Here is a 12,717-nt window from a genome sequence, read left to right as displayed (position 1 = left end):
AACTCCTGCACAGATTGTGCAATAGCCAAAGTGCCTCATCATCTTCCAGCTGGTAAACTGCTGCCTCTTCCAGTCCCTCACTGTCCATGGTCCCACCTTGGAGTAGATTTTATTACAGAACTTCCTCCTTCCCAAGGGTATATCTGCGTGTTGATGGCAGTAGACTGATTTTCAAAGGCTTGCCGACTGATCTCCCTCAAGGGTCTTCTCACGGCCATGGAAATTGCAGAAGCACCAGAAGATCCAGGAGATAAGTCGTTTTCTTCATACCTACTGTCACAACAACCAACATGAGTGAAACCGCTACCTACCCTGGGCTGAGTATTCTCAAAACTCCCTTCGACCTCCATCCACTGGTCTCACCTCTTTCCAATGCATTGGTTACCGACCCCCTGTGTTTCCCTGGTCCGGAGAGCCCTCGGAGGTCCCTGCCATAGATCATTGGTTCCGGAACAGCGAACAGCTCTGGAACGCCACCCACATCCATCTTCAACGTGCGGTCCGGCACCAAAAGATCCAGGCTGACACCAGACATTCTGTCACTCCTCAGTTCCATCCCGGGAGAAGGTGTGGCTATCCACCAGGGACATTCATCTCAAACTCCCATGCAAAAAGCTAAGTCCTCGATTTATTGGCCCCTTCACTATCAATAAACAAATTAATCCTGTCACATACCGTTTAACACTCCCTGCACAATATCATATTTCTCCATCCTTTCATGTGTCCCTCCTCAAACCTCACCTGTCTTCTCTCTCTCTCTCCCTCCTCCATAGAGACTGAGGAGTCAACACCCCCACTGCTCCTAGAGGATGGTCCTGCCTACACTGTCCGGATGATCCTGGATTACTGACATCGTCAGTGTCGGTTAGAGTACCTCATTGACTGGGAGGGGTATGGTCCGGAGGACCCATCCTCACACAGTTCCATCGTCAACACCCAGATCATCCTGCCCATTGGGGATGAAGCCACCCACAATGTTGGTTGTTCTGTTCCTCGGGATCTGCCCATGGGGGGGGGTTTACTGTCAGGCCCTCATCTGTCTCTGCTCCCTCTCTTCCCCACTCCAACTATCCTGATTACTTATTATGCTCAAATGATCTCCATAATCATGTCATCATGAACACTATAAATACTCACCTCAGGCTCTCATTCTTTGTCTAGTCTCGTTTGGACTTCACATGTTTTAGCCATTGCTTCTTGTGATAGATTTCGAGTAGATATCTCCACTATTTGTATTGCCTTCGTTGAAAAGCTTCGTTGTTTAGCTTCATCTTTGTTTTTGTATCCAGTTCAGTTTTTCCGTGAACACCCGTGCTTTCTTTGTGTCTATTAATATACCTGCATTTGGGCTCTCCACTTCTGTCATTCTCTTCCTCTGAGTGTAACAGTACTGTATGTTACTTAGGGGCAACCATTGCCATCTAAGCTCGTTATTCTCTCTCTGTTTAATTTAACGATTCATCAGGATTACCATAAATACTTATTGAAATGACACGATACAATTTATGCAAGTGTAATTTAATTGATTTCTCATTCAAATCAGCATACATTTAATAAACCTTAAATAGCAGCAGTTAAGAATTGGTCAGATTTTGAAGTCCAGATTCTGAGCTTTTTAACGATGTTGTTTGAAGTTTATTAATTAACTCATTTAAAGGGTTAAAACGCAAAAAGTAAAATTACCGCTCTTTGGTATTGGCCACAATGGGCTGTGAATGATCGTATCAGCCCAGAAATTCCATATGCAAACCTGTTAATTTCAGAACTGATTAATTGACTGTTGCCACTTACAGTACATTGCAAGGTCTTTCTTCTTACATAATATAATAATTTAAATTAGCTTCATTGCAAAATAAACTCCTTCAGGGATATTATTTAAGCAATAAATAATTTAAGATTATTTAAGCAATATCACACAAGTGTTGCTGTACTGAATATCAACATGGCTGTAAAGCGGCAAGCACTGTATGCTTTGCTTGTCTGTTTGCCACTACATAAATTTCTTCATCAGCAAGGTCTGCACAGACTGTCCTCAAAATATTAGCACTCTTGGAATGCTGCTTGTTAAATCAGATTAGAGGACCAGAATTAACTGTTGTACCAATTTTGATTAATATTTTTTTATTGTTTTTTTTTTCTTTTTTTTTTTTTTTTTTTTGTGGCAGAGTGATATAGCAGTCAGTTTGTGACATACGTACCTTTATGTAGGAGTGCACATAGTGGTTCAGGTTCGCCTCATGACATTTAGCTAAGATATGGATCAGGACCCTGATGAATAAGATGTTTTCATGTAATATTAATGTAACATTTAGATCTGAAAAAATACAAAATACAAAATACAAAAAATGCTGTGTTTATCTGATGTGTTCAGGAGGGCAAGTGATGGGTTTCTGTACCTGGTGGTGCTGGTAGTCACTTCATCAGTGTCGTTTTGTGTTAGCACTTTGAAGAGCTGGTTGAAGATCACAGGAAGGAATCTAATGATGACATGAATTTTCTCCATATTAAGGAGACCCTGAGAGGACAAAAAATTTCAAAGAGATTAAAATTTTGCAGGGAGGAATTCACAAAGAATTAATTGCACCCACTAATAGAGTGGTTTATTTGCACGCACTGGCCCTTATTATAAAACATACAGTACGCAGAACACATTTGTGTGTAACTCCTTTATTAATCCATTCTCGTTTTCCAAAATAAATTAACTACACAAAATGTAAAAAAATTCTGCTCGTGTTTCATGAATAAGGCCCACTGTTCAAAATGCAGAATTCACTTAAGGAATTTTGCAAAGTAGACAATTGCTCTTTTTCTAAGCAATCAACCAACCCATCATATTTCAGATCCAGGTCAAACACACTTTCATCATGGTTTTGATATCTAGTGATATTTTAAGACAGGGTTTGTCTGTACAGTGTTTCCCATGTTCACAATTATTTATTCACTTCATTTATCATTTTAGTTTACAAATCCTGTCACTTTAAAATCCTCAAGTTTTAAATTAACATGAGGTTTGTCATCTTATGGTTAACTTACTAAATTGGTACTTTAATTCACCAAAGTGGCATTCAACTGATCACAATGTATAGTCAGGACATTAATAATGGGAAAAATTACTATTACAATTAGAATTTTTTTTTAATTACTTCAAAGATTTCTTATCAAAAAATCCTCCATGTGCAGCAATGACAGCTTTGCAGATTCTTGGCATTCTAGCTGTCAGTTTGTCCAGATACTCAGGTGACATTTCACCCCACGCTTCCTGTAGCACTTGCCATAGATGTCTAGCTGATCCCACAAAAGCTCAATGGGGTTAAGATCCATAACACTCTTTTCCAATTATCTGTTGTCCAATGTCTGTGTTTCTTTGCCCACTCTAACCTTTTCTTTTTGTTTTTCTGTTTCAAAAGTGGCTTTTTCTTTGCAATTCTTCCCATAAGGCCTGCACCCCTGAGTCTTCTCTTTACTGTTGTACATGAAACTGGTGTTGAGCGGGTAGAATTCAATGTAGCTGTCAGCTGAGGACATGCGAGGCATCTATTTCTCAAACTACAGACTCTGATGTACTTATCCTCTTGTTTAGTTGTACATCTGACCTTCCACATCTCTTTCTGTCCTTGTTAGAGCCATTTGTCCTTTGTCTTTGAAGACAAAGTAGTGTACACCTTTGTATGAAATCTTCAGTTTTTTGGCAATTTCAAGGATTGTATAGCCTTCATTCCTCAAAACAATGATTGACTGATGAGTTTATAGAGAAAGCTGTTTCTTTTTTTGCCATTTTTGACCTAATATTGACCTTAAGACATGCCAGTCTATTGCGTACTGTGGCAACTCAAAAACAAACACAAAGACAATGTTAAGCTTCATTTAACGAACCAAATAGCTTTCAGCAGTTTTTGATATAATGGCAAGTGATTTTCTAGTACCAAATTAGCAATTTAGCATGATTACTCAAGGACAGGGTGTTGGAGTGATGGCTGCTGGAAATGGGGCCTGTCTAGATTTTATCAAAAATGAGTTTTTTCAAATAGTGATGGTGCTGTTTTTTACATCAGTAATGTCCTGACTATACTTTGTGATCAGTTGAATGCCACTTTGGTGAATTAAAGTACAAATTTTCTTCTGAAACAGCAAAATCAGTACATTATTCCAAACATTTGGCTGCCAGTGTATATATGTATGTATATATATATATATATATATATATATATATATATATATATATATATTTTTTTTTTTTTTTTTTTTTAGTTTATTACTGCCTGATTTCTGTTAACTGCCCCAGACCAGTAGTGCTGACATTGTTAATCCTCATTTGCATAGAAAATACTCTTGGCTTGGCTAAGATGGATTGCTGGTGGTATGTGAATAAATTGCAGAGTGACACAACTGTGTGTTGAGCTGGTAACAGTATTTGACATGGAAATGTGTGGTCTTATTTTGAACTATTCATTTATTCAATTCTAAGCATGACTTCTAAATTGCTTGAAAGCTGTTTAAAACAGTTAATAATTTGACAACATTGCCCTTACAATAACATTTGGGCCCCTTATTTAACACTGTTATGTCTTAAGCATGGTGCTATGCAATACATCATAAGTGCAAAGTCACTGGGCATGGCTAAGAAGATTTGCTATTTTTGTGCAAGTAAGTTGGTGAAATAATCAGACAGCCCATTCATAAGAATTTGGTACCTAGAGTAAATATTAAATGTAGATTTAGCTCTCTCACAAAAATTGGATGAAATGTAGAGCACATTCATAGCACATAGCCCTGCGTCTACATGGGTATGAAAATTGGGCCCTAAATCTTTATAAAGTGTGAATTAAATATAACTAGATTCTATTTCAGTCTAATCAAATGCATCTTCACATCATAGGCCAGATGGAATGGTTCTGGTGATACACACTTACTTTAAGGCAGTTAAGGAAGTCTGAGGTAGGAGGTTGAGAGAGGTCTGCTTCTCGCTTTTGGCACTGCTGGAAGAAGCAGCTCAGATGGGGATCCTGCAAATTATCTCCATTATGATATCTTAAAATCAGGAGATATTAAGAAAATTTGATTTTAATCTGAGACCGTTCTACCTGAGTATAAACTGTAGAAAGCACCGAGGTAGACACTTTGAAGATTGTCTTTCCCCCATCCACCCATTTCACATCTGAGCCATTCTGCACAAAAACATGGAGAAATTATATCTGTACAATTGGAACAAAACAGCAACAACTACTACATATTAGGGATGTGAAAATCTACATATTTTCATAATCTATTTTGTGGGACTAGTTGGTCTTAAGGTCTGCATAAGTAAGCTGATTTAGTGTAACACCCACCACACTCCGATGAAATGCATCTTATGTTCAAAAACAGCTGGATGGTTTGCAACAGAAATCAAAAGAATGCAATGGTTTTTGAATTTGTTTTTAAAAATGTAACTGCTGCAATGTGTTAGATTTAAGTAAGGCATGACCCAACAGTCGAAGACAATTTGTAGATTTTAGGGATGTAGTGGCAGTGTTAAAGGGGAAATATTTTCAGATGCAACTTCTCAATTTTTCCACATCCTGACAATTTCAGAATGGTGAAATACAGCATGTAATGCCTACTTCTCATCCAGCATTAAAATTATCTCCAGAAGTTATGTAAATTCACCCCCTTTAAAGCACTGAATATATCCACCAAATACAAAGCTTAAACTAAAAATAGTAATAAAAAAAATAAAAAAAATCTAGATAAACTAGTCGACCTCACTAATCAACTAGTCCTGACCAGTCCCTACTAGTGATCTTTTTCATTCCCTAAACCTGATTGTTTATATGTTCAGCAGTTTTCTGGACTCCTGTGCTCACTTTGGTGGATGAAGGTTCTTTAGTGAGCAGATATCCACCAGGCAAAGTGCAGGAGACTGGAATATTGAATTCCTGAGAGGAAAGACGTCCATCCTTGAGAAGAGGCAACCAGGCATAGCCCACTATAACACAAAAACACAGACACACACACAAGCAGTCAGAGCACCAGTGTTTTAGCATACACATGATAATGGGGTTTTATGCACTGAACAAAAGCTTTGTCACAAATAGGCTTCTTCTGATACCAACATTTCTGTATTCGTTTCCAATCAGTGTTGGCTAAGTTATGCAAAAAAGTTATTTACTACTCATTAATAAATTACTGCTCTAAAACGGTAATCATTTTACTTTACTGATTACTTCACAGGAAAAGTAATCACATTACTAATTACTTTACTTTTAATTTGCTTTCTAAAACACTTTTAGCAAACATTTTTTTTGTTTTTCTAATCTACAAATTCAAAATTATGTCTATATTTCTCCCTCGTTCATTGTCTCACATCCTACAGCTTTCACAGCAATGCAAACATATATATATATATATATATATATATATATATATATATATATATATATATATATATATATATATATGGACAATTTAATTTATATTTTAAATGATTATACATAAATAATATTAATTTAGAAATATGTGTAACCCAAATAATGTACTTACAAGTAATTACCTTAATTGAAAGTGAGTAACTGTAATCTGATTACCTAAATTTTAAATGTAATGTGTTACACTACTTTTTGACTGAAACAAATAACTATATTACAGGAACTAATTACTTCATAATCAAATTACACCCAACTCTGATTCCAATATTAGTGATATTTCATGATACTGGATACCACAATCTGATACCACATCAATATTCAATAGCAACTAATATGCTATTGAACACACTCCTAAATTTAATTATTAAGGTAAAATTTTTATATACACTGGCGGCCAAAAGTTTGGAATAATGTACAGATTTTGCTGTTTCAAAAGGAAATTGGTACTTTAATTCACCAAAGTGGCATTCAGTTGATCACAAAGTATAGTCAGGACATTACTGATGTAAAAAAACAGCACCATCACTATTTGAAAAAAAATTATTTTTTTTTGATCAAATCTAGACAGGCCCCATTTCCAGCAGCCATCACTCCAACACCTTATCCTTGAGTAATCATGCTAAATTGCTAATTTGGTACTAGAAAATCACTTGCCATTATATCAAACACTGCTGAAAGCTTTTTGGTTCATTAAATAAGCTTAACATTGTCTTTGTGTTTGTTTTTTAGTTGCCACAGTATGCAATAGACTGGCATGTCTTAAGGTCAATATTAGGTCAAAAATGGCAAAAAAGAAACAGCTTTCTCTAGAAACTCATCAGTCAATCATTGTTTTGAGGAATGAAGGCTATACAATCCTTGAAATTGCCAAAAAACTGAAGATTTCATACAAAGTTGTACACTACAGTCCTCAAAGACAAAGGACAACTGGCTCTAACAAGGACAGAAAGAGATGTGGAAGGCAAGATGTACAACTAATATAAGTTGTAATATGATATAATATGTAATTTGAGAAATAGACACCTCACATATCCTCAGCTGACAGCTTCACTGAATTCTACCCACTCAACACCAGTTTCATGTACAACAGTAAAGAGAAGACTCAGGGGTGCAGGCCTTATGGGAAGAATTGCAAAGAAAAAGTGACTTTTGAAACAGAAAAACAAAAAGAAAAGGTTAGAGTGGGCAAAGAAACACAGACATTGGACAACAGATAATTGGAAAAGAGTGTTATGGATCTTAACCCCATTGAGCTTTTGTGGGATCAGCTAGACTGTAAGGTGCGTGAGAAGTGCCCGACAAGACATCATTGGAAACTGCTACAGGAAGCGTGGGGTGAAATGTCACCTGAGCATCTGGACAAACTGACAGCTAGCATGCCAAGGATCTGCAAAGCTGTCATTGCTGCACATGGAGGATTTTTTGATGAGAACACTTTGAAGTAGTTTAAGAAGTTCTGAACATTTCTTTCAAATTGTAATAGTAATTTTTCACCTTATTAATGTCCTGACTATTCATTGTGATCAGTTAAATGCCACTTTGGTGAATAAAAGTACCAATTTCTTTCCATAAGAGCAAAATCTGTACATTATTCCAAACTTTTGGCTGCCAGTGTAAATATTAAATTAATTAAATTAAATGGCATTTAGCCTTCAAGTGTTTCTCAACTGAGTAAAAATTGCTTCTGTAAACACATTTTTTCAAGTAATTAATTGAATAGACAGTAAAAAAGAACAAAGAAATAGAACACTGAGTGTCACAAATCTGACACAAATGGCACCTGTAATTCACTTAAGTTATAACTGACTGTTTACATTAAAGGAATATTTCGGGTTCAATACAAGTTAAGCTCAATCGACAGCATTTGTAGCATAATACTGATTACCACAAAAATTTATTTTGACTTGCCCTTCCTTTTCTTTAAAAAAAGTACAAATCTGGGTTACAGTGAGGCACTAACAATGGATTTTTGAACACTAAAATACTCACTTTTTCAAAAGTATAGCCACAAGGCATAAACAATATGCATGTGAACATGATTTTAGTGTGATAAAATCACCTACTAAGTCAAATTTACAACTTTGTTGCCATGACGATGTAATGTCAACAAACCCTAAAACCCTAAAATGGTTTACTTTACAGCTTTACAGCTCAAATAATACACAAGCTTTATCAGAAGAATTAATGCAAATGCTTTTATAAAATTATAAGCTTCAATTTCTGCCATCAAACCCCCCCAAAATTTGCCACATTCACTTCCATTATAAGTGCCTCACTGTAACCCAAATTTTTGCTTTTCTTAAAGAAAAGGAGGGATGAGTCGAAATAAATTTTTTGGTAATCAACCTTATGCCACAAGTGCTGTCAACTGAGCTCAACTTGTATTGAACCAAGAATATTCCTTTAACACCACGCCAAGACAGATGAGATGCCACATCACAGTGAGATGCAAGCACAGGGTGTGCATACACATACCCATGCAAGCATTTGAAAGCAGCTGACAAACTCTGCATTAACAATACTGTAAAAAGACTTGTTGCATGTTTAAAATTTCATCAAATTGGTACTTTTAGCCCAAATGTACCTGGTGTTTCAAGAGCCTCTTTCTTCTTAGAGCTAGTCTTGGCATTGATGTCACAGGTCACATGATAAAAGGAGAAGAGCAGATGGTGTTTCTCATGCAAATGTGTTGGCAGCTCGATTTTCACCTGATCAAAAAAATCAAGACAAACAATTCATAACCAAGAACTTTCACCTGAACCAAACAGTGTCCACATTTTAAGCACATGCAACCTCAGTTTAAAACCAACCTCATCATAAAAATCTGGATTCTGTGAATGGTGCAGAACAGTGGAACAGGCAGCCGAAGTAAAAACTGGATCTCCTGGCTTTCCATAGATGCGCTGTGGAAATAAACATTTTATTCAAGAGTCAAATTCTAAACAATCTTTGAAGCAGATGTTTATAAGGGGAAAGGTATAGAAACTTATAACCTTCAATGGCCTGGCATGCTCTTCGTCAGAGCTTCGGAACTCAACATAAACTGCAATGTTTCGAGCCTGTCAAATAAAAAAAAAATGTTTTACATAGCATGACTGGACACTGCCAGAGTTCCCACAGCTTTTGGCCAATGTATTTTCATGATTTTTCACTGACTTTTCCACATATTCTTGATTACTGGAAAAGCATCACTCTACAGAGACATCACTCACAAAGAGCAATTTATTGCTGATAAAATAATTTACAACTGAGCAGAACAAGAAAAATGTATATTCACTACAGAAATTTTAGTGACTTTTTAAGACTATTAATTTCCATTTTTGTTTTTCATTTTCCACCCACTCTTTGACCCTTAGACTTAAATAGGTGTTTTTTCGTGCTGCCTTTAAGACTTCTATGTATAGGTGAATGCTCTTTTTGCACGAGAAATGAGCAACAGTGAGCTGTGGGTTTGCTGTCTAGTCTAATATAGTTTTAACTGCCCCATCATTCAACAGCAGCCTCTTTGCAAAAGCTGCATTACACTGTCACAGATCAAATAAAAAATAAAATAAAAACATCTGCACAGTCAGACTGTAATCATCAGGGATCTTGTTAAAATAAACTTCAGCCACCCATTTCTAACAAGTGAATTCAGATATACAAGAACAGTAATACAAGTTTTGACAGACTTTTATCATAAGTTCCTCTGGTTTTTGTAAATAATAGTGTTTATCCTACTTCCTTCTTATTTTCTCAAAGCGATTCGGTGAGCAAATAGTTTGTTTATAAAAAAGTTTAAAAACAGTCTGTTCTATAAACAACAGACTCCAGTGGATAAATCCATGTCTTCAGAAGTGATTTAATAGGTGTGGGTTACAAACAGATCAATATTTAAGCCCTTTTTACTATAAATTCTCCTCCCTGCCCAGTAGGTGGCGATATGCATAAAGAAAGTGAATTGCCAAAAACAAAAGAACAACTCTTAGGAGAGAATAGCGCTTAGGAGGGCTGTTTGAAATTGAAGATTTATGGTAAAAAAAGTACTTAAATATTTATCTGTTTCTCACCCACACCTATCATATTGCTTCTGAAGACATGGATTTATCCACTGGAGTCGTTTGGATTACTTTTATGCGTTTATGTGCTTTTTGAGCTTCAAAGTTTTGGAGGCTGTTCACTTGCATTGAATGGGCCTACAGAGCTAAAATATTCTAAAAATCTTCGTTTGTGTTCAGCAGAAGAAAAAAAGTCATACACATCTGGAATGGGATGAGGGTGAGTAAATGATGAGAGAAATCATTTTTGGGTGTACTGTTCCTTTAATCAAGTTATTAAATGATGAAAATGCCTATTTACTGCTGCCACACCTTTGCAAAGCTTTTCTGGCTGTCATACTTGAGGTGTTTGGGGTACACATAGATGTGATTCTTGTAGACTCTGTAAGGCTGGGCAAACTTAGCTGAATCCTGCAGGAACTCCTCCACCTCTACCGTAGGAGCATGTAGACTGCAGTCCTCAAACGGCTTCAGAGGAACATATGAGGACGTTACACAATCTGAGGAGGAACATGAGAATCATCAGGTGTAGATGTGAGGGTGTGTGTACAGAACAGAAGGCAACCAACAAGAGAAGTGTGCGTGGCATGGGCATCACTTTATTTAAAAAGTGGTAGAGATACTGTATGGGGGGATTGCAATGACCTGAATATGAATTAGGTGATGCCCAAATTGGTCTTGATAAATAGTCTATGTGATGTATAGATCCTTAAATCACTAAGGATCATCAATGGATAAACTTAATCACTAGGGCACTTCAATGGATAAATACATAGATCTGTTACATCAACTATGACTGAGTGGTCGAGCAGTAAACTTTTAACTTTAAAGGAATATTCCTGGTTCAATCCCGGTTAAGCTCAATCAACAGCATTTGTGGCATAATATTGATTACCACAAAATATATTTTCATACATGTTAACATGACTCTAGTGTGAAATAATCTGTTCTACATGATTCTATTGTGATAAAATCACTTATGTTTTACCGGCTTTGCACTGTCATGGCAACAAAGTTGTAATATTGGAAATAACTTTACACTGATATGGTTAGTTAGCGATTTTATCACACTAAAATCATGTTAACAGGTATAATGTTTACATCTTGTGGCTATACCTTTAAATCAATGTGTATTTTGATGTTGATGGACTGTCCCTACTCAATTCCATTGTAAGTGCTTTTCTGTAACATGATTTTTCGTTTTTTAACATGCACAAGGGACGAGTTGATTTTTTTTTGTTTTTGTTTTGTTTAGGTAATCAATATTATGCCACAAATGCTGTCACATAAGCATAACTTATTAAACCTGGAATATTCCTTTAAGTATGAAATGTTCTGGGTTCTAACCTAACATAGCTTTCAATTTATTTCAATAAACAGAATTTACCAGCTGTACGTCAAATGATCAGGAGTAGTGACACATGCGTTGTATTTGGTTAAAAAATAATGCTCTGTTGGATTCACTGTAAGTAAAGATGTTGCAATACTACTAGAACATACTTGGGCACTCCATGGGAACACAGTCCACATTTATTTCAAGGTTTCCTGGGATGGTCTGGAGTTTACTGGTCTTCTCAGCCCTATAAAACCAAATAGATGTATTTACTTAATGTCATTTATGATCATGTGTTATATGTGTGTGATTGAGGAGTTTGTACCTCCTGTACTCTGTGATGAGTTTGATCAGGTCTTCAGTGGAGATCTTGTTGCTCTCCTGTTTGAACAGAGGAGAGAACCGCGATTCCCTGTCCACTGTACCCAGATTATCCTTAAATACTGACCTGGAAAATACAGAGAAAAAGAGTGTGAGAGATATTAACAAATTAAATGAGCTGTTTACAGTGCAAGAGCTGCAGCTGTGCAAGAGTTAAAAATGTTTTCCTGTGCAAAGTATGCAGAAGTTTGTATTACATATATACACTACCGGTCAAAAGTTTTGAAACACTTACTCATTCTTTATTATTTATTTTTTTCTTCACATTTTAGAATAATAGTAAAGTCATTAAAACTATGGAATAACATAAATGGAACTATGGGAATCATGTTGTGACTAAACAAAATCCAAAATAAATCAAAACTGTTATATTTTAGCATCTTCAAAGTAGTCACCCTTTGCCTAGAATTTGCAGACATGTACTCTTGGCATTTTCTCAACCAACTTCTTGAGGTATCACCCTGGGATGATTTTTAAACAGTATTGAAGGGGTTCCCATCTATGTTGGGCACTTATTGGCTGCTTTTCTTTATTATTTGGCCCAAGTAATCAATTTAAAAAA

General features: G+C 36.1%; 1 protein-coding gene across 2 annotated transcripts in view; it reads right to left on the bottom strand.

The window, feature by feature from the left end:
- The window catches only part of dock10 (dedicator of cytokinesis 10), a 194,761-nt gene that overhangs the window by 53,814 nt on the left and 128,230 nt on the right, over positions 1-12,717 (bottom strand). For both annotated transcript variants that reach the window (XM_051679641.1, XM_051679640.1), the window contains 11 exons: positions 12,100-12,222; positions 11,942-12,021; positions 10,754-10,941; positions 9,398-9,463; positions 9,215-9,307; positions 8,989-9,112; positions 5,844-5,965; positions 5,082-5,165; positions 4,911-5,003; positions 2,397-2,515; positions 2,199-2,268 (listed from right to left, as the gene is read on the bottom strand). In XM_051679641.1, coding sequence (XP_051535601.1) covers positions 2,199-2,268; positions 2,397-2,515; positions 4,911-5,003; positions 5,082-5,165; positions 5,844-5,965; positions 8,989-9,112; positions 9,215-9,307; positions 9,398-9,463; positions 10,754-10,941; positions 11,942-12,021; positions 12,100-12,222 — 1,162 coding nt within the window. The remainder of the gene's footprint in view (positions 1-2,198; positions 2,269-2,396; positions 2,516-4,910; positions 5,004-5,081; positions 5,166-5,843; positions 5,966-8,988; positions 9,113-9,214; positions 9,308-9,397; positions 9,464-10,753; positions 10,942-11,941; positions 12,022-12,099; positions 12,223-12,717) is intronic.

This window comes from Myxocyprinus asiaticus, chromosome 39 (genome assembly GCF_019703515.2).
Source record: "Myxocyprinus asiaticus isolate MX2 ecotype Aquarium Trade chromosome 39, UBuf_Myxa_2, whole genome shotgun sequence".
NCBI lineage: Eukaryota > Metazoa > Chordata > Actinopteri > Cypriniformes > Catostomidae > Myxocyprinus > Myxocyprinus asiaticus.
This window is presented reverse-complemented; position numbering and strand designations above follow the sequence as displayed.